Source organism: Eublepharis macularius, chromosome 15 (genome assembly GCF_028583425.1).
Source record: "Eublepharis macularius isolate TG4126 chromosome 15, MPM_Emac_v1.0, whole genome shotgun sequence".
Classification (NCBI taxonomy): Eukaryota; Metazoa; Chordata; class Lepidosauria; order Squamata; family Eublepharidae; genus Eublepharis; species Eublepharis macularius.
This window is the reverse complement of record NC_072804.1, coordinates 48,989,313-49,012,385: the sequence shown is the minus strand read 5'-3', so window position 1 is coordinate 49,012,385 and position 23,073 is coordinate 48,989,313. Positions and strand designations below refer to the sequence as shown.

General features: G+C 45.7%; 1 protein-coding gene across 1 annotated transcript; it reads right to left on the bottom strand.

The window, feature by feature from the left end:
- Positions 1 to 2,970: 2,970 nt before the first annotated feature.
- On the bottom strand, positions 2,971 to 19,930 carry LOC129343649 (protein BTG3-like). Its single transcript, XM_054999986.1, is given in 6 exon segments — positions 2,971 to 4,510; positions 4,786 to 4,854; positions 4,856 to 4,988; positions 5,238 to 5,375; positions 8,032 to 8,213; positions 19,858 to 19,930. Coding segments are annotated over 5 exon segments (693 nt in total). The 5' UTR covers positions 8,205 to 8,213; positions 19,858 to 19,930; the 3' UTR covers positions 2,971 to 4,330.
- Between the last annotated feature and the right edge of the window lie 3,143 nt (positions 19,931 to 23,073).

Genomic DNA, 23,073 nt, shown 5'->3' with positions numbered 1-23,073 from the left:
ATGTAAGCCACCTTGGGTCCCCATTGGGCAGAAAGGTAGAGTATAAATGAATAAATAAATTCATGGAGCCTGACCCACTGCCTCAAGAAAGCTTAAGGTGACAGAGTCCATTTTTGTTTATTCTTAATTTAGGAGTCATCATTCCTGCCCTCCCCCCCCACACACACTTTTAGTCAACACCAGTGCTTTTAACAGCCAACCAGCAAACATGAATTTAACTGGTTTTTCTTTTCCTAAGAGATATGCCAACGGAGAAAAATAAATTGAGAAAAGACAGTAAGTTCATTTATTGCCGATTGGAAATCCCGAAGACATTTGCATGAAACAGTTAGTGTTGATTTGATGAGTTGTGGGTTTGCTGAATAAGGAATTTGACCAATGGAAAAAAGAGAGCTTTTCTTTGTAAACAGAGAAAGAATTTTTTTTGTAATTACACTTATATTTGTTGCTGAGAAAATGGAAGCCTCTTTTAATTGATAGCGTTTTTCTCTTTTTTCTTGGTTTGCTATTTCTCCGTTAGTTGTTATTCTTTTATTCTCTGTTTTGTTACCTTGGTCCCTTCCTAAATCCAGTTCATTTTAGACGCATTAGTACTGATCCTGACAGATTCCTGGGGAGCTTCACAGCTTAACTCTTCTACTTTATTTATTCAAACGAATGCCCCCCGCCTGCCCATACTAAAGTTCACCCTTTCCAATATAGTGCAGCCCCTCCCTCAGGACCCAAGGCAAGTCGGATGGCAGAAGCAACAGCACTCTTTCAAACTTGCTTTGTATTGGCTTCTCTTGGTTTCCCACAAACTATGTAAAACCAAATTATTCAGATCTTCTTTATTCAGGCAATAAGGTCACCCTGTAAGAAACAACTCCGAGAAATAAAGGGGCAGGGACTATAGACCAGGGCTTTTTTATCAGCGGAAACGCAGTGGAACGGAGTTCCGGCACCTCTTGAAAATGGTCACATGGCTGGTGGCCCCACACCCTGATCTCCAGACAAAGGGGGGTTTAGATTGCCCTCTGCGCCGCGGCACGGAGGGCAATCTGAACTCCCCTCTGTCTGGAGATCAGGGGTCGAGGCCACCAGCCATGTGACCATTTTCTCCGAGGGTGATTTAAACTTTTTAAAACTCCCCCCTTGTTCCAGCTGACCCAAAGTGTTGTCATTGTGTGGTCCCAAGTTCCACCACCTCTTTTCCCAGAAAAAAAGCCCTGCTATAGACTATTCTGCTGGGTACTGTCAGCTGAGGTAGATATGCCCCTACTGGGTAGTTTCCATGTCATTAAAGATGTCATGTTTAATTACTTATTTTTTGTTTCAGCAATGTTTCATCTCTGGATTGATGCATTTTTTCAAATGTCTACAACCCATATCCTATTGCATTTGTTCACTGAATATTCTAGCCATGGGTGCAATCCGCTGGGTTTCAGTGGACAAATGAATTCAATAAAGCAGACAATGAATTGAACAAATAAGGTGGCAATACTAGCACACAGAACTGCAGTAGCATAGTGGTTAAGTGGCTGGGCTCCAAGCTGGCACTCTGCTGGTTTGACTCCCACTCCTGCCATGAGCTCAGCAGATAGCCTTGGGTAAGCCACTTCTCTCAGCCCCAGCTCCCCAGCTGTATTGTGGGGATAAAAATGACACTGGCCTTGTTCACCGCTCTGAGTGTGGCACTAATCTGTCTAGAAGAGTGATATATAAGCACACGGTTATTAGCACAGCTGGTGCAAGCAGTTTCAGCCATGCCTGCCGTTCCTTTCCACATCCCATCCCCATTGATTTGGCATTCCAGAGCATCTGCTTCTATGGTGAACTAGCCCTGTTTTCCCCATAAGCAGTTGACACTAGCCCTGTTTGCGTGTTCCAGTAGATGCACATATAACCTGCATGTATGTGTATCTGTAAGCAAGAGCCAACACAGGCTCACTTTCCAGACTAAACCAGGAACTAGTACCTTGATAAGTTTAGTCACAGGTTCAAAGCAGCATGAGAATAACAATGCATGGATAAAGAACAATCACATGTACACTGTACATGGATTGCACATGCATTCACTGTAACTTGTTAACAGGGCTGCTAGAATCATAGAGCTGGAAGGGACCTCCAGGGTCATCTAGTCCAACCCCCTACACAGTGCAGGGAATTTTCATTTACTGCCCCTCTCTGCTCAGTGCCTAGGGGAAGGCAAAACCTGTAGAATCCTCAGCTAATCTGGCCGGAGGAAAATTCCTTCCTGACCCCAGAGTGGCCATTGGCATTACCCTGGGGACATAAGGAAGGCCCATGAGACCCAAACACAAGCTCATCCCTTCCTGCCCTTCCTCTCATGATCTGCCTAAGTTCATACTAAGTCATAAAATGAGCATTGCTGACAGATGGCCATTAGCCTCTGCTTAAAGGTAAAGGGAGTCCCCTGCGCAAGCACCCAGTCATTACTGACCCATGGGGGGGATGTCGCATCATGATGTTTTCATGGCAGACTTTTTACGGGGTGGTTTGCCATTGCCTTCCCCAGTCATCTACACTTTACCGCCGGGAAACTGGGTACTCATTTTACCGACCTCAGGAGGATGGAAGGCTGAGTCAACCTTGAGCTGGCTACCTGAACCTACCTTCCGCCAGGATCGAACTCAGGTTGTGAGCAGAGCTTGGACTGCAGTACGGCAGCTGAAAGAAGAAGAGCCCACCATGTCCCAAGGAAGTCATAAACTTTTCCTAAATGTGTGCAACTGACGCGAACTCTTCCTAAATATGTGCAACTGACCAGCAAGAATATCTTTCTCTTGCCTCTTTCTACACTCTACCCAGGCCATTTTCAGATTGCAATCTCCATGAAGCATACTTTGTGCGCTTAGCACGTGAACGGCCATAGAGTAATAAGCGTCCCACATGCAAAATATCCAGAGTCCAGTCTTTCTTTCCATCTCTGGCCATTCTGCGCCAGAATAAACAAAACCACTCTTTTCATATTGTTAATTGTCGGTATCATTTATTATTATTCTTCGTTTAGAAAAGATCTGCATTTTTTAAAAAAAGACAAGATACACATTTACCAATTGTGCATGAAAAACCAGCTGCAGATAAAAAGTTATTTACACAATTATTTTCATTCCATAAATTAAAACCCGCAATTGTTATTTACAGAAGATATATATATATTAACTATCAACATCAATAACAATATTAATAATACTTTGCCCAACAACAAGTCCTTCAAAATACCAAAAATTAAAATACACTCTATATTTCATTCTTCTTTAGAACAGCATCTCTTGAGGTAGGTAAGTATTATTTGCAGAGCTGAATGCTTCCAGAGATTGCATTGTGCAAACATAGAAATTGGTATCTGGTGCCCAATTTTGTAGCCTAAATGTCTTTTAAAAAAACAAACAGGTTTCTAGCCCTTATGGCAGTAAAAAGCATAGGAGAGGGCTTCTGATAAAACTCTGGAAGCTGGGCGGGCAAGGTTTGAGCAATGGAGGTAGGGCTTCGATTCTCTTTGCCCTTCCCACAGCTGGCAAGAGCAGAACAGATTAAGAAAAATAAGCCAAACTCACGCATATTTGTTCCATTTTCTGTCATTTACACACAAGCCAAACCGTGCCTAGTTTTCTCACAGTAGAATTTGGAGTGGCCTTTAAAAAAGCATACACACCCGCTGTTGCAATTCCAGTGTCGCAGAAAAAGGAAATATCTTAAAGAAAGTTGGAGATGGGGAAAAGAGAAGGCAAGAGTCCTGACATGTGGCTCTTCCCCATTGAATTCCGTCCCTCTCCAGGGGTCAAAAACAGAACCCCTTTTCCTCCCCCCTCCCCCCACAATAATTAAATACTTCATTTCCCTGCCAGAGATGAAATAAAACCCCTTGATGTCTGGTTCTAGTTTCATCTCTGCCCAACATGGGGTACCCCTGCCCTCTGGTTCACACTGTACACTGAAGTGCTAGTTAATACACAATTGGAATGCTACGCTTGTCTCAGCACCATAAGAAAGTGATTCCTCCCCTTCATTGGGGGGGGGAGAGAAATTAACAGTGCAATCCTAAATAGAGTTACTCCAATCTAGGCCCATTGCTTTCAATGGGTTTAGACTGGAGTAACTCTACTTAGGGTTGCACTGTAAGAGACCATCAGGCGTTCCCCACCTAGCACAGGACAATTCCCCAGGATTCAGTTATCACCAAAAAGGAATAAAACACTCATTAGGTCCTGAAAGTAACGTCCCATTTTGTCTGCTCTAAAGTCCAGCGCTGGACTAGAGCGTGTTACGGAGAGAACTGGGCAAGGTCTAGGCATCCCTGGCTCTGCCCAGCCTCTCCACCCCTCCCTCAAGCTTTAGATGCCCGGTTGGTGAGCCGTTTTACAAGGTTCGGGTTGGGTTTCCTGGGAACTGGAGATTTTGAGGCCATGTAGTATACGGTCATAGGCTGGTAGGCTGGGATGTAGCTCACCAAGGTTTGGGGACACGGGACCCAGAGAGGAGATGGCATGTAGAAATACTGCGTCGCCTAAGGGAGACAAAAGAAGAGGCTTTAGAAGGAATGCCTTCACCCCCTCTCCTGCTTTTATCCAAAGGCAGTGTATTTAACTCGGGTGGGACCAGAGGCCCGAGACAAAGGGCTCTTGGCTTTTAGCTCAGGCCACACAGCTTGAGACATGCAAGTGTTATCGACGAACCCAAATAAGACACAATTCGTTGTTTGGTGGCCCTGATGAGGGCAGAAAGGCAGGGGTATACATTTTGCAAAATATAGTTTTACCATTTGGAACTCTCTCGCCTCACCTGCTTGGTAGCATTACTTCCCCCGGTGCGATTTTTGCTCGGCGCCGGTGTTGCCTTGGGAGGTTTAGCCGGCCCCCTCGTCCTCCGACGAGCTCTCCGAGGGAGATTCAGAATGGTAGTCGGACGTCTCCAGCTCTGGAGATGCTTTGCTGCTGCTTCTCTTTTCTTCGTTGACCTTGAAGTAATGGTTGTTCTCGCCAAGCCTGATGGAGATGGAGTGGGTAAAAGTTAAAGACGCTTGAAAGGGACAGAGTGTGATCTTGTCTCCTCTCAGCTCTATCCCACAACAAAGATCCCGTAATCCAAAGCAGAGTGTCTGTCCTGGAGTAAGACCCTTGTCAGGCGCCGAAGGAAATCGGTGCTATCACACGACAATGTTGGCAAACGCCTACATTTATCAACGGGTGGAGGGAGAAGCCCTTTTGAAAGAGATTAATATGCAATGCACTCACCGGCAGCAAACTTCACCGGGATCGATCCAGATCGAGACTTCCCGGGGCAATGCCAGGTCCGAGTAATCCAGACCACAGTCTTTGCAGGCTCTCAGAAGGGAATCATCCACTTTTTGCCATCGGTTGATCCGGATACACCTGAGTGGGAGAAGAGAAAAGAGAACAGGGCTTAGGGTCTTGGCCGCAGGAGATAGATTTATGTTAAAAATGCAGTTGCTTGAAACTTGTTGGCATCTTTCGATTGTTTTGAATTGTGATTGGGGGAGGGGGGACAGTGTGATATTCGGTATTGATCTTTAACAGGATAGGTGCAGACTAGGACTGACTTTGCAATGGAAGATCAGGTGCCTCTGGGATACTCATAACCTGCACATAAAAACAAGATATTGATGCTCCCTTGCCCCAGGTATTCAAAGATATACTACTTCTGACCATGGAGGTTTCATTTAGCCCTCACCGATAACAGCCACAAATTGGCTGAGTTGGCCAAATCCTTTTTTAAAAGCTACCTAAACCAGCGGCCGCAACTTCTGGTGGCAGTGAATTCCATACGTAAATGGTGTGAAGGACTTTGCTGCGTCTGTCCTCCAGTTACTGCCCATCAGTTTCACCCGAGGACCCCAAGTTCCAATAATATGAGAAGCTCTCTCCCTGTCTTCTGCTTAGGAGTAAGTCCCAGTAAATTCAGTAGAACACTTCCAAGTAAAAACAATATTAAGCCGTGAGCTCGATCTATACTTAAGTACATCATGTGCTGTACAGTTTACGCAATTGCACATTACTGTGTACACAAGCACAATAGAATTGCTAGGTAATTATCTACGATCCAACTAGGAGAAGAGCACCCCCCCCACAGTTTTCTGACCCACAGGGTAGTGACATACAGACCGATCAGCCAATTGCTACGCAAATTGTGTCTGGATCAGCTCTACAAATAGCCTTGAGAGGCACAATACAGTTATTTTCACAGCTCGCTGTGCAAACAACCCACCCCATAAAGAGGCATTAGATCACTGCTCAGCCATACCACTGCTCATACAAACAACAAGACAAAGTTGAGAGTGTTGAACGATGGTCTGCAATCGTGCAGCACAGCACGGGCAATAGCCCCCAACGCCGGACGTAATTGCCACGGCTCCTCTTTCATTCTAAGAAACAGGAACTTTAATCTAGTCCTCGTGATTACAGAAACAAACAAAAGTCTGGTGTCCTAACTGCAGATTCTGTGAAAAGGCCACCATCCTTTCAACGAGCAGAAAAAAATGCCAGAGCCCAGAAGGGGGTGGCACCAGAAGGATGTGTAGCAGCACCACAGAAAGCTGAGACACAACCACCAACCCAAACAAAAATACTGACCCAAACATGCCAGAAAGTAGGGGGAGGCCGTCCTTGGGGAGGGCAAGTGTCTCAAAACGCAGATGCTATTTGTCCCCATTGCTTGCTTCTTTGGACAACCAGGATGGGGAAGTAGTTAGAGTGTCCAGCTAGGATCTGGGAAATCCAGGTTCAAATCCCAGCTCTTCCATGGAAGTTCACTGGGTGACCTTAGGCCAGCTGCATACTCTCAGCCTAACCTACCTCACAGGGTTGTTGTGAGGGTAAAATAGAGGAGAACAGTGCACTGCCCTAAGTTTCTTGGAGGGACAGCCTGCTAAAAATGCGCTAAAGAAATGACGTTCCTTGCAGTTCCTTGGGAGAGAAGCAACACCTGCTAAGCCAATATACCCCAAAAAGAAAGAAGAAAAAAGGATATATACATCCAAATGATCAAAACTGGGATTTAACTTGCAGCTTGGCTTTTAGGTGGATTCCAGTTCCAAAAAAAGGTGGAAAGGAATTGCTTGAAATTTAAACCACAAGAGATGCTTTTTAGCCAATCAAGTTTATATACTCCCCAAACCTCAATACAGGTGGCTTTTTTGAGACTCTGAAGGAGTAAATAGAGTCCTGTAGCACCTTTAAGACTAACCAACTTTATTGTAGCCTAAGCTTTCGAGAACCACAGCTCTCTTTGTCAGATGCACCTGATGAAGAGAGTTGTGCTTCTCGAAAGCTTATGGTACAATAAAGTCTTAAAGGTGCTACTGGACTCTTTACTATGAAGGAAGTGTTAGATTATTAACTATGTAATGATAAAAATGATAGCACTAACGTGGGGGTGTGCGAAAACCTATTTAAGATTCTTCTCTTTCCTTACTCATTGGGGTCATACGCTGGAATTGGAACAGCCTCAAGGGGAGAAAAAAGCAAGTACATATTTGACCAGACCTCACACGACCTTAAACTCGGCTCTTCATTATAAATAAGATAAAGCTAGAACCAATTATGGTTTACCCTGTGCAGAAAGCCACGATCGTAAAATAAACCAAGCGTTTTTTGGGGTACATATGACATTCCCAACTCATAAAGTAGCCGATTACAGTCGTTCTGAAATCCAGAAAGTTTCCAAGGTATGGCTCTGTGAGGAAGGGAGTCCACAGTCGTAGGTCTGCCCCCCTACATTTCTTTCTTTCAAAGCTACCCATAAAGGCACTTTCACGGCTCTCATACGGGCAGCTCGTGCTGCGGTTCAACTTCTCACACAGTTACAACACCTTTCCTCCATGATCCACCCCTTCCTCATAGAGGTTTTTAAGTTGCCTGTGTTTGTACCGAACTGGTACCCTGTAATGGCAGAGTCAAAGAATTCAAATGTAGGCAACCTATACTGTCCCATACCTTGTCCAACTTCTTCATCATGGGGACAGTACCATACTGTGGCCTTCTCGTCGCTGGAAACCTCTCTCCCACTTACCTGTAAGCCTGTCCCTTGAGGGGGTTCTCCGGGTACCAATGTTCGTTGAACCGCTCGCACAGAACCGTGACCAGGCTCTCCCCAAAACGCTTCACCTGCCCCTTTGCCAGCTTGTTGTGTCGGTTCACCAGGCGAGAGAGGAACCTGACGCCGGTTTCCACCTCCTCTTTCATTGCGACTCCCTGTCAAGGAAACGGGATCTCTGTTCACAGTGTCCGAGGCGTCGGCAGCGAAGCACTTTTTGAAAATGTGCACGCCCCCTCCCCGCTCCCATCAAGGCCAACTCGGCAGGTAGATGAGGGTTCCCGTTCGGACACAAAGAAACTCTTTGTTCCGAAGTTGCGACACGAGCCATTAAGAAGTGACTCCGGCTTATGATAGCAAAGTGAGTCACCCGCGGAAGGGAGATTGCAGTGCCGTTACATCATCAGATGGCAACAACTGGGTCACAACTCTGGCCTCGAGCACACCGTTTGGCTGGGGGTGGAATAAGCAGGTTTGTTTCCATAGAAGGGAGACAAAGGCCATTCCATCCTACTCGCTAGGAAAACAAAGACCACAGTAACCCACCCACTGGCCAGCCCCTTGCACAAAAATGAATGCCACAGGTGGCGAATCTGCGCTCCACAAATGGTACATAAACGGGGAGGGGGGGACCTGTAGTTGTGGTGTGTGTGTGTGTGTGTGTGTGACAGACTTATGATATAAAGCAGGCTTGCATTTCTGCCTTCTCAATAGATTGGAGCCAGGGCACCACGAAGGCACAGCAGATAAGATGCCAGCCTCCAGGTAGGGCCTGGACTTCTTCCAGAATTACAACTATTCTCCAAACTATAGAAATCAGTTCCTATGAAGAAAACAGCCCGGAGGGTGAACTCAGACTCATATTCCTGCTGAGATCCATCCCCTCCCCAAATTCCATCTTCCCCAGGTAGGGTTGCCAGCTCCAAGTTGGGAAATTCCTGGAGATGTAGGGGGTGAAACCTGGAGAAAGTGGAGTTTGGGGAGGGAAAGGACCTCAGCATGGTATAATTTCATAGAGTCCACGCTCCAAAGCAGCCATTTTCTCCAGGGGAACTGAATTCTGTGGCCTGGAGACCAGTTGTAATTCCGGGAGATCTCCAGCCTGCTCCCAGAAATTTCCCAAATGGGAACTGGTAACCCAACACAGCACAGTTGCCTCTGGAGTCCAACATACCTCTGACTGCCGTCCTTTGGACAGGGCTTGGTGCACAATTCCTGGAAAGGTTGGCAACCGCAGTCCAAAGCCAGCTGGATATATGTTCAAAGAGCTTGGAACAAACGTGTGCTCCCAATGACTCAAGCAAGCGAACCAAGCCGCAAAATGACTTATCAGCTCTCAGGAGGAGGGGAGAGAAGGATGCCCAACCTTAACTTCAGCAATGTGCCAAACCCGGAGTAATTCCCAACCAGAGGGGGAATCTTTATAGAGTCAAAATCTAAGCACATCTTTTCAGCACGAAAAGAGAATTCCCCTTTTTTTTTTGCAAGGCAAGATTACGTCTGTACTAAAATAACAACAACAACAACAACAACAACAACAACAACATTCAATTTATATAATGCCCTTTAGGACAACTGAACACCCGCTCAGAGCGGTTTACAAAGTATGTTATCATTATCCCCACAACAAACACTCTGTGAGGTGGGTGGGGCTGAGAGAGCCCCGAGAACCTGTGACTAGCCCAAGGTCACCCAGCTAGTGGAGGAGTGAGGAATCAAACCCGGCTCTCCAGATTAGAGTCCCACGCTCTTAACCACTACACCAAACTGGATCTCACTGCAGAGCCAGGTTTGATTCCAGCTTTCTTGGGCAGCTCAATCTACCTTGCAGGGTCGTTGGGAGGACGACTGGCCCAAAGTCCCCTAAGGAGGTGAACAGAGATTCGAACCGAAGTCTCCCTGGACCAAAGCCAACCACTCTACCCACATTATTATTATTATTATTATTATTATTATTATTATTATTATTATTATTATTATTATTATTATTATTATTATTCTGCAGGTTGACTTTTCCCTCACAGTTACAGGCAATAACCACCCCTTGTCAACTCAAATTAACTGGCCCAGTTTTCTGGAACAGGCTGTCTTTGTGAGTGTTGGGACACGGAAGTACACTGAGTTAGTTTCAAGTGGTTGCAACAGAGGGGATGGGCCTGAAAGAGTCAAAACAAGGGGGGGGGGGTTGCACACTCCTTTACATCAACACAGGCACATGACTACATGCACGTTTGCGCTCTCTCTCACTCACTCACACACACATACACACACACAAAGCTGTTTGTACTTCACAAGAGATTTATGGCTTGTTATTGCTGAAAAAGGAATTGCTTGCCCGAACTCAAAATGACATGAATGCTGTCAAACAAGACCTTTTGGGTCATTGTTGTTGTGATCACTCAAGGGGAGGGGGGAAGGAAAGGGGGGGAAGGAAAGGTCAACCACACCCCAAAATTAATTATTCTGAGGTGCTTTCTGTGCCCAAGCAGGCAGCTTCAGTTTTGTAACACGTTTACAAGCAAAGAGACGGTGTGGTGTAGTGGTTAGTGTCGGACTAGCATCCGGGTGACCTGGTTCAAATCTCCACTCTGTCTCAAAGCCCGGGGGTCTCTCTCTCACACAGGGTTGCTGAGAGGATAACATGGAGGAGGGGAGACAACTACGGACCTTGCCCTGAGCTTGAAGGAAGTATTGTGCATTAAAGCTACTAAATGTATAAATGTCAAAGGCAAGCCGAGAAGCGAAACCCTAGGTGAGAATATATTCCGTCTACTTCCAGAGTTCACTTTTTCAGACTGACTCTTTCCAAAGTTATCAGGGGAGGTAGCAACAGTAAAAATTTTAAAACACATTAAAACACACACAAACACACAGACACCCACAAGCTGTAGACACCTATTAAAGGAGATTAGATAAATGCACATAACTAAGCTCTATCAACAGCTAGCAGCCAGGCTGACTCAATGGAACCTCCATTTTCAGAAGCAGTCTACCTCTGACTGACCAAAGTTGGGAGCAAACCCACAGAGAAAAGCTGTTGCCTTCATCCCCAGCTTGGGAGCTCCCCACAAGTATCAGGGCCAACCATTATTGTAAAGAGAATGTCCGATCCAATTCATAAATGGGATTCAGTTCCAGCTATCTCATACCTAGACAGAGAAAGCCAGTGAGGCACAGGGGTTAGAGGGTCGGATTAGGATATGGGAGAGCCAGGTTCGAATCCCCTCTCTGCCATGAAAGCTCAGAGTGACCAGGGGATTGGTCATTCTCTCTCAACATAGCCTACCTCGTAGGGTTGCTAGGAGGATAAAATGGAGGCAGGGGATAAATGTGGAGCATAAATATTTAAAATTAAAAAAAGAAACGCTTCTTTCATCACAGCCACTGAACACCAGCTGCCAGAAGGAAAACCTGAGATTGCAAATTCCACAATCGTGGAGCCCAAAATGTCTCCTTTATGTACCCTGTTTTCAGCAGTTATTATAATAACAACAGCGGGGGGGGGGGGGGGGCTGAGAAGTATGTAGAACCCAACCCTTGAGGGCATTATAGCTCACAAGCAGCACCTTGAATTGTGCATGAAAATCTGCCCTGACAAAAGCATGAATGACAACAGAATGCAACAGGACAAGTTGGGCCTTACAAAAGATGAGTGAAGGGCACTCCTGTCCCCCTCCCCCCTGCAACTTGCTGACCCAGGAACAACCAAGGCTGCCCCACCCCACACCTGATTTACACATGCAGGAGAATGAAAGGTCAGAACAGCCAACATGTAATTTCAAATGGTCCTTTGCATTAAAAAAGAAGAAACCCTTTAATTAGAAAACGCACACAGCAGAGAGAAAACTTCCAGCCCTTTCCTTGGCTTGCTGTGCTAGCTTTCCACTTGCAAGGTGTTTTACTGGAACATTGGGGATCTTTCCAAATATACAGTCCTCCCAAGTGGCCTGTGGGCCAATTTATTAGCTCCCCCCCCATACCCACAAGCCATACAGCAGGCTGATGTATCCTCGCTTCAGCCAAGTGCCGGTGACTCACCTGCATCTGCCCCCAAATGAAATGACCTCATAGTGGAACCAGGCCAAAAAGGCTGCAGAAAAGCAGGCTCTTGGAAGCGATCAACAAAAGAACACCGAAAGATGACGTCCAAGGCCCACAAACTACTTTGAGACAGACCTCAGCCCCAAAATATGGTTGACAAAATAGAATCGCTGTTAGCAGTTTGACTGTTGGGCTAAGATTTGGGAGGTCCGGGTTCAACTCCCTCCTCTGCTATGGAAGCTTGCTGGGTGACTGTGGGCCAGTCACACGCTCTCAACCCTAGCCTGCCTCACAGAGCGTTTGTGAGAATAAAATGGAGGAGATGATATAATCCACGTTGGGTCTCCACTGGAGAGAAAGACGGAGTACAAATGAATAAACAAAAACTAGCCCTGTCCTTTCCCCCCAAATCCACTCAAAGGCCATTTCCACACACGTTGAATAATGCACTTTCAATGCACTTTCGCAATCCTTTGGAAGTGGATTTTTTGTTCCACACATGGAAAAGCAGTTTCAAATGTTCACTAAAGAGTATTGAAAGTGGATTATCCAACGTGTGTGGAAGCAGCCAAAATCAGAAGCCACTAATGCTGAGGTCTGGATACCTCCCATGCAAATTCTGAACAGTCTCGCGTCTTTTCAAAATTCATTTCAGCTCCTTCAGCTGGACGTGCAAAGGACTGAAAAGGGTTGGAGACGCACGCCTCGCTTGGCCTACGTGTGTTTTCTTTGTCTTGTTGGTCTCTTTGGCCAAACGGGTTTGTGCAATCGAGAAAAAAAAAATCACCCTTGCCAAACCTGTTTGCGGAAGTGAAATCTGAATGCCCAGTAATGTCTGCATCCGTTTCTAGCCTAAGTTTATTTCTGTTCCCAATGCAAAAGCCAGACCCTACAGGAAATCTACATGTACAGCAGGGATACTAAACCCTTCACATTTCCCCCATCCATTTCAATTTACAGTGCAATTCTAAGAAGGGTTACTCCGGCCTAAACCCATTGATTTCAACAGGCTTAGACTGGAGAAACTCTTTTTAGGACTGCACTGTTAACCTAGCTTGCCAGGAGTCAACTGGGAATTTAAAATCACGCTACCCATTATGGTGTTAATGTATAGCCTTTAAAAAAATTATTTTATTACAGCAACCAAGCAAAAGTTCACATAAAGAAACAAAAACATAAAAACAAACAAATAAACAAGAACATAGAGGGAGACATACCATTTAAACATTTTACAGAATTCTTTTTCTTAATACTTTTATTAATACTTAATAACTAATACCCAGATCTTAACTAAACATATAACTTTGACTTTACTGCAAAGATATCTGCATTTTTTCCGCTTACTTCAGCCTATCATTTGTTGCTAACCTTATAACTCTAATTTTCAAATCCACAGATCATTAGTTCTGACTTCTCTTTTATATACAGAAAGTCCATGAAAGGTTTCCAGATCTTCACAAAATTTGCTGTCGTTTTGTCCCTCAGCAGTTGTGAATGTATAGCCTTGAGACATTTGCAGTTCTTAAAAGACGGCCGCGTTAGTCCATGGCAGTAAAAACAAACCCGCCTTGAGTCACCTCCAAGACTATCAGACTATTTCCCCAGTTAGACCTCACTTCATCAGACACACGGCGCTGAGAAAGTGAGATTCTAATTCGTAGTTTCAGGTGAGCAGCTGTGTTGGTCGGCAGTCAAAGAAGAAGATCTGGATCCAGTAGCACCTTAAAGACCAACCAGATTTCCAAGGTATGAGCTTTTGAGAGTCAAAGAACTTTGACTCTTGGAAGCTCATACCTTGGAAATCTGGTTGGTCTTTAAGGTACTATTGGACCCTGAAAGAAAATAGTTAAGCTTCTAGATGCTACAACACTCCTGAGATGTACAGGTTATCCTGTTGCCTTCTTTTCTGGATTGGGTCCCTTAAAAAAATCAAGAGTGGAGTTTGGGGGAAGTGGGGGAGCGCTCCCAGGTCATAGCTGATTTATGGCGACCCCGGTGGGGTTTTCAAGGCAAGAGACTAACATTGCCTGCCTCTGCAACCCTGGTCTTTCCCACTTATTTCCTTGGCTGGTAGGAATTCCCTTGCTTTCCCTTCTCCAGTTCCCTGCAAGGTTGAAAGCAAAACAAAAAAATAGAGGCAAACTTTACCCCTTTGGCCTCTGCTTCTCCACTAACACTCCCTTTCCAGCCAGATCTTCCGGGGAAACTTTGCCAAGTAGGGAGAGAGGGAAAAGGCAGAGGGGCTTTCCGCCAACAGGCAATCCCCAGGGCAAACCCTGTACTTTCCAGCTTGTTCTTCCCAGTTCCCAAAGCAAAGTCAGTGGAAGGCAAAAAGGGTCAGGGGCTCTCCAATGCTGCAACTTTATGCCACCCCCTTTCACTTCCTGCTACCCCAAACTAAGGCAGGCAGGGGGTATCTAGCCATATTTATTTATTTACTTCCGTTATCCACTGGTTCCCCCAATGGGGATCCAAAGTGGCCTACACCATCTTTCTCCTCTTGTCTATTTTATCCTCACAACCACCCTGTGAGGTAGGCTAGGCTAAGAGAGTGACTGTCCCATGGTAAGTCAGCAAGCTACGATGGCAAAGTGGGGGTTTAAACCTGGGCCTTCCCAATCCACTCCAACCACTACAACACACTGCCATTCCTGCATGTAGTTCAAGGTTATGTACGGTACTCTTCCATTTCACCCTTTCAACAACCTTACGAGGTAGGGAGGGCTCAAAGAGAGTGGTCCAGAGTCACCCATTTGCGGCTGAGAAGGGATTCGATCTCAGACCTCTCCGCTTCTAGGGCTGACATGCTAACCACAAACCACACTGACTCTTGTGTGCTCCACCACTCCAAACACCCACAGTTTCAGGCCACATGGAATTATACCCTAACAGCCAGTGCAGTGTAGTGGTTAGATTGTTGGACTAGGGTCTGGGAACCCAGGTTCAAATTCCCACTCTGCCATAGCACACTCAATCTAATCTACCTCGCAGGGTTCTTGTGGGGATTCAGTGTACGAGTGGAGAATTACATAAGACACATTGGGGAGAAAGATGGGGTATAAATTAAATAATAATATCTGCGGGACCACCTCTCCCAGAGGACACTTCGTTCTACACACAAAAAAACTTTTGGTGGTCCCCGGTCCTAGGGAGGCTCGCCTGGCCTCACCCAGAGCCAGGGCCTTTTCGGTCCTGGCACCAGCCTAGTGGAACTCTATCTGATGAAACCAGGGCCCGGCAGGATTTATTAGCCTTCTGCCGGGCCTGTAAGACAGAGATGTTCCGCCAGGCATATGGCCGAGGTTAGGCTGGGCCCCCGCCAGCCATACTGGACTTGAAAAGATCTGTCCACCACCCTATATATATCTATAGATATGGATATATGAGCCATGTCTGAAATGAAGTAACTCTTCCATTGCCATGTGAGAAGTTTTTATTGTATGTAGTGTTTTAAATTTTATTGTAATGTTTTATCTGCTTTTATGTGTTTAGGTAAATTAAAATGTTGTGCTCCGCCCTGAGCCCGCTCGGTGGGGAGGGCGGACTAAAAATCTAATCTAATCCAATAAATAAATAGCCCCCTACCCCAGTTGATTTCAGTTCAATCTCAAAGCTGGGGGAGCCTTTGTAGGGAGAAACTGGCAGGAGTAAGCACCCTCCCTCTCCCCTTGTTGCTTCCCCCTGTAAAGGCCACCCCACCATCCCCTAGTATTGTTGGGGGTCTTGCAATGGCTATGGAACAGGTCATTCCAAGCCGTTGGGGCTTTATCACCAGTTCAAATTATGCTACAGGCTCAGAATGCATGCCAAAAGCACAAATCCTTTATCTTTAGCCAAAAAAAAATCCAAACCCCAATGAATGCATACAAAACATCGAGTGTTCGTATCAAAGCAATACCTCGGCTTTCCATCAGCAATACGGCTAACAGATGTTAAAAAGTACAAAAAATGAATTGCAAATACTGATCTTAAAATATACCTGCCCCTACTGAAATCACACATACACACACGGTTTCTAAAGTGGTACTCCAGAATGGAGGAGGGGGAAGTACCTAACTCTCCATTTCTGTGGTTCACAACTTCCCTATGGGAAAATCCCCGTCAGACCTCTGTGGCACATACAAGACTTCTGAAGGGAACTTGATGGCAAAGGAGGTCAGTGCCCGGACATGTCAGATCTGAATTTGAAAAACCTGTGCAGATTTCGGCACCACGTGAAACTCAAGTGGTTTCCCAGAATGCACTTGCGCAAACTGTGAACCGCTTTACAGGCCTAAGAGATGAGCACTGAAAGCCCACCTTGGCCACAGACTCACTATGCGAGCTTGGGCAGATCTCTTTCTCTCAGTGCCCCAAAACTGTAAAATGGGAGCAATCTGTCACTGGCATCCCAAATGTGAGCATGCTATTGATTGATACGGCAGTCAGGGAGTTTAAGATCTTGGCTGTTTTGATTTCCATCTCTCTGCCTATAATCCTGAATATAGAATTTGCTCTCCACTCCCCACACACTGAGTTGATCATAGGAGAATGCACATTTTTCTTTCACATTGCCGAGAAAAACTCTGCAAACTGCACAAAACACAGGTACAAGTGGACATCTAATAAACCACAATAGGACAGGTTCGCCAGCCCCAAGAGCCACTTCCAACAGCAGTGCACATCTCAAGCAGGGATCGACATAGAGCAGAACCACAAGTGACAAAAGGCACAGATTGGACACTTGTCTGCTTCCCTCAAGTTTTGATGGGAAATGTAGGCAGCTTGGCGGAATGTTGGACAAGTGACAGTTGAAAAGTCCATTGGACAGCAGTCAGAGAGCGAAGCTGCGAGACCAGGATGCCTACATTTCCCATTTTCTGCTCTATGTCCTTTCTCTCCCCCTGAGGCAATAGCAACATGCAGGAAGGGATGCAGCAAAGAGACTGCTCATATCAGAAAGGGTGTGTGTCAAGTTAGACTATGGACCCAAATTAGAACGTGGATCCATCTAAGCTCATAGCTCAACACAGTCTACTCTCAGCTGCTGCTGCGCTTAGAGTTTCAGGCCGACAACACGCTGAGATTCTCTAACTGGAGACGGTGGAGATCGGGCCCCTTTGTATGATAAACGCACCCCCCCAAATGCTACAATTATTGTAATACTTCCTTAGGCAATTATTATTATTATTAATTATACTTTTAATCCACTCTCCCCGCGACCGGGCTCAGAGTGAAATACAACACATAAAATACATAAACATATTAGTTTAAAACCAGATAAAAACATCAATATATTGTAATTGCAAATTTTTCAAGTGAGTATCTCTGTCTGAGGGGTTGAAGCAGATGCGACTATAGCGTGCTGTGATTGTGGCATTATTATTACTGTTATTATTATTCAAATTGCATGCAACACAATCAATAATAAAGATCACATGTTATCATTGATTGGCCTTGCTAAGATGATACAAGTATCCACCGGAGATCTAACTATCAGCCAAGTATTGCTGTAAAATATCATCATCATTATTATGTCTGACGGGCATTTTTTCACTGAGACTCAAAGTGGATTACACAGTGTGAGATTAGTACATCTCAAGGACATTTCCATAAACAACGCCATAGGGTAAATAAACACAATTTTACAAAGACATAACGTTAGTAAGCTATGCACAAGACCTTTTTAGCTTTTACAGTTGAAGGCTCCAACCGTGCAGTCCTGGTACGTACGCATGGTTGCTTATACCAAATGTAGCATGTGGGAGGGTGTAAAGATAAAGCAAACACCTAAACAGATGCTATGTCCTTCTAAATTTTTATTTATTTACCTTATGGCATTGTTTATGGAAATGTCCTTGATACTGACTGTACTAATCTCACACTGTGTAATCTGTCTTGCGTCTCAGTGAGAAAGACGAACTATAAATGACATAAATAAAATAAATATTTTTTTTAAAATCCTATGCCCAAATTAACTTCTGCACTGGATCAAGAAGCAAAACATTAACCCCTAATGAAACCTACAGAGACTACCTGGTCATTTTGCACTAGGGGCTCAGCAAAAGGGAACACAGCCATCACTAGTAGGACTAGTTTTTTTTTAAGTAAACGGACCAAATTCATGGAGGGGGAATAGAGCCTCCTTGTTCAGAGGCAGTATACCTCTGCCTAATCGAAGTCAGGGACAGAGGGCAGCCAACACTTTGCACCCTTATCGCGCACACCTAAAATGACTGCAAATCCTGTTGCAAACCGGATGTTGTTGCAAACCAGATCTTGGCAAGATCCTATCAGCCATTTCTGACCTGATCATAGATGTTAAGTAGCGCCCAATCAACACGGATTTGGGTCTAGTTCAACCTTTTAACCCATCACTCACAAAATTTTGTCCCTTTTGTCTGCCTCAAAAACCTCTGCAACTTGAGCACACACGCACACCTGAGAAAGTGGGTTTGAGATATGGATTATTATAACTGATCTCCAGACTATAAAAATCCGTTCCCCTGGAGACTACGGCATTATACCCTGCTGAGATCTCTCCCCTCTCCAGACCGCGTCCTTCCCAAATCTCCCAACCTGGAGCTGGCACCTGTGGTTTGGGACAACAGAACCGCTTCAGTGGGTTCGCTTTTAAGGTTGCACAAAACTTTTATCAGCAGCAAACGACCTGTAGCCCAAGGCCTTTTTTTCTGGCTTGCAAAGGAAAACGCTCCGAAGGCGATCCAGTTTCTACCAGTGGGGGATGAAAGGAGGGAGCATCCGGGCAGGGTAGGCGCTTCCTCCACCCCCAGCGATCACCCCACGCCATGCCCTCCTCTCGGTCTGGCGCTGATAAAAACCTTCTCGTTGCAAAACATGGTGAGCTTACGGGCCAATTTCATCAGCTTCTGGGGAAAGCAGAAGAGCGTCACCGGTGGAGGAGGAAATGCGCAGAAAGAGAAAGGGAGGTTGCAGAGGAGGGGGGAGTAGGCAGAGAGGTGGGGGTATTATGGGATGGAGGCGGAGAGGGGGAGCGGGCAGGAATGAGGATCGGAGCCTCAGATAGTGGGGGGGGGCAGGAGCTACGGTTGCCAACTCCGGGTTGGGAACTTCCTGGAGACTTCGGGAGTAGAGCTTGGGCAGGGGGCTCAGCAAGGTATAATGCTATGGGGTCCGCCTCCCAAAGCAGCCCTTTCCTCCAGAGGAACTGATCTCTGCCGTCCGGAGATCAGTTGTAACTCCGGTCCCGCCTGGAGGTTGGCAACCTTAGCAGCTGGTCTGAGCTTTGTCGGCAGGAGTGGAGGGGGGGGGCAGAGGGGCTTAGAGGTGGATCGGTGCGACGGCATGGAGTCAAAAGAGTTAGCCAGAGCGAAGCAAGTTCGACACCAAAGCGTGGTCGGTTTCCCTCCTTTCCAGGAAACGGTGCGTGTGATCGGGGCCGTCGGTGGAAAGGATGGGGAGGAGGAATCAAACGTGGGGGAATAAAATGAGAGTGGCCCAACCAACACATACAACAACAAAAAAATCAGGAGCGTAGGAGAAAGCAACGGGGGCGAAGTGGCTGGATAGGTGGGTGGGTGGTCGTCGCTTGGCTAAAGGCGATTAATGACACCCCCCCCCCAAACGAGGATGCGACCCCAGGGCAGGATGAAGCCCATCCTGGACTGGGGGGGCTGAGAACACGTGTCCCCCACGGACTTACCAAAACCTTAAGCAAAATCGACCTCCCCGATTCAGTTCAGCCCCTCCCGGACCAACCCAAAGGCGAGCGCCCATCCGAGGCCCCGATCCCGGCCTTACCTGATTGGCGCGCCTCCGCTCCGTCCTCCCCTCTCGCAGCCACGCGGTTCTCTGTTGCGCTCCAGCGAGTGCGTGTCCCTTCCAGGCTCGCCTTGACTCAGCCGAGGCCGCCCCGCCAGCTGAGAAGGGGAGGGGATTCCCTGCCTTCCGCACACGTCACCGACCATAAAAGGAGATCCTGCCCGCGTGGGAACTTCCAGGCAGCAGGAGGAGATGCAGGCGCCAGGGGGCGCTGCGCCCAGCCCCTGTAGGCGTGCGGGTGGTCGGCCGCTTTTTTGGCTAGCAAAAACAGGCGTCGCCTTCGGGTTTTTATCTCCCTCCTTTTACCTTAATTTTACTAAAGCTCGAGTTTTCCTCCCACTCCAAACATTTCATGTTCTGGCGGTGCAATCCAGAGGAGTTAGCCGTGTTAGTCTGTAGTTGCAAAATACTGAAGAGTCCAGTAGCACCTTTAAGACTAACCAAGTTTATTGTAGCATTAGCTTTCGAGAACCACAGCTCTCTTCGTCATCTGAAAGCTTACGCTGCAATAAAGTTGGTTAGTCTTAAAGCTCCTAAACAGAGTTACTCCAGTTTAAGCCCATTGATTTCAGTGGGTTTAGACTGGTCTAACTCTGTTTAGGATTGCATTGTAAGGGCAGGATCAGCCCTGGTGGATGGCCGCGTTGGACCACCAGGACTGCAGTCCAGTGGTACCTTAGAGACCAACAAGATTTTCAGATATATCAAGGTCTGTTAGCGGTTTGTTTGTAGCAGGAGAAAAGAGCAAGAGTCCAGTGGCACCTACAAGACTTAACTAAATTTGTGGCAGGGTATGAGCTCATACCCTACCACAAAGTTTGTTCAGTGTTGTAGGTGCTACAAGATTTTCAGAGTGTAATCTTTTGAGAGTCAACACATCTACAGAGAACCCGCAACCTCAGTTTGGTCAAGATGGGTAGCCGTGTTCATCTGTCTGTAGCAATAGAAAAGAGCAAGAGTCCAGTAGCACCTATAAGGATAACAAAATTTGTGGTAGGGTCTGAGCTTTTGTGAACCACAGCTCAGATGCTTGCTCTTTTCTACTACTCCCAGATTTGAGTATCGAGTGAGTACAAGCACTCCAGCAACCAGGTAAGCAGGACACGTTCCACTTTTTTGTGAGACTGAAAGCTCTCCCTTTCCCAAAGGCCAGGCTTTCCAATTTCAGGTTCATTTCTGGGGTGTACCCACACAAAAGACATGAGTTCCAGACACAGCTTAGTAAAAGATGTTTAGTCATTAAGGAGAGTCTCCAAAAACATAAAGCACTCTTACTCAGGCAACAGGCATTAAAACAAGGAATGCTTACTGTCGCTAAATATTAAAACCGCCTATCTAAAGAGTGACCTGAACATCTCTAAGGGGTTCCCATTGTTGCATATCTCACCCATCCATGTACTTGGTCAATTCAGCATATGAACATGCTATGGATAATAAAAATAGCATGCAGCTTCTCTTTGGCAAACTTGCATTATGAGGAAGAACTAGGTAAAGGGGTGAGTTGAGAAGTTATCTTTTCAGGCCTCAGTGAATTATCGGGCAACTCAGGAACCAATCAGGGCTAAGCCGTTAATTGGTGTTACAGCTGTGGGAGGACTAGGGAGTTAAGCACAGAGGGTCTGAAAAATGTTTCTCCAAGGTCGAATCTCCAGGGAACTTAGAGACTGCTCAGCAGGTCTTCCCATTCAGCTCTGTAAACACATTCTTGAGCTAGTCTACAAATCTTAACAACCTGACCTATTTCTTTAAATTATTTATTGAGAAACAAATAGCTACAACTACAGAAGAAGAAATAAGTTGAACAATAACATTAACATCATGAAGTAACAACAACGAAGATAAAATACAGTTTGAACAGTTTTAACTATATATGCTAACAGACGGAGTGATTAACTATCAAGAATTGTCTGGTATAAGTCATTTGGTGGAGACATATCTTTGCTAGCAATAAATTCAAAGAAGGGCCACCATTTTTCAAAGAAAGATGATTTGAAAGAGAGGTTTTCATTTTTACGTATGATGTATGATAATTTTTCTGATATGAATTGATCCCAGACTTTAACGTACCATTGATCTATATTTGGGATATTTTTCTGGTTCCATCGTGATGCTATCAGCATTTTAGCCACCACCAGTAAGCTATCAATTAAATCTCGCCTGATCGATGCAACATTCAAATTATGCCAGAAATCAAGGAAGATGAGGATCAAATTGAAGGTCATAATCCGTAATCTCTTTTATTTGGGTGAGAACATCATCCCAAAATTTCATGACTGATTGACATTGCCATGAGCAATAACCAGACCTATTTTCAGCCATTTTCTCTAAAGACCTAATCTCCATTTAGCAACTTCCAAGTAGCTATGTATTGTCGAAGGCTTTCACGGCCGGAGAACGATGGTTGTTGTGGGTTTTCCGGGATGTATTGCCGTGGTCTTGGCATTGTAGTTCCTGACGTTTCGCCAGCAGCTGTGGCTGGCATCTTCAGAGGTATAGCACCAAAAGCTACAATACAATTGTAATACAGCCCGGAAAACCCACAACAACCTTCCAAGTAGCTTTTTCTTTCTTTCTTTCTTTCTTTCTTTCTTTCTTTCTTTCTTTCTTTCTTTCTTTCTTTCTTTCTTTCTTTCTTTCTTTCTTTCTTTCTTTCTTTCTTTCTTTCTTTCTTTCTTTCTTTCTTTCATACACTGGAATTCTAGTTGGTCTTCCCTGCAAACCAACACAGCTACGCACCTAAAACTAGTCTGTGTCGTCTATATAACTGAGTAAGGCAATTTGTACGCCACCTTTCAAGAGGCACCCAGTTTTATTTATTTTATTCGTTTATATTGCTACTGTTCCCCCCAGTGGGGATCCAAAGTGGCTTGCATCTTTCTCATTTCCTCCCTTTTATACTCACAAACAACAACCCTGCGAGCTAGGTGAGGCCAAGAGTGTGTGCTGGCCCAAAGTCACCCAGCCAGCTTCCATGGAAGCACGTGGGGATTTGAACCTGGGTCTCCCAGATCCTAGTCTGACACTCTAACCATTACACTATACTGGTTCTTTTAAGATGGCTTGCAAAGTTAACAAAGAAAACATAGTTAAGAGTCCAGAAGCACCTTTAAGACTCACCAACTTTATTGTAGCCTAAGCTTTCAAGAACCACAGCTCTCTTCGTCAGATGCATCAGATGAAGAGAGCTGTGGTTCT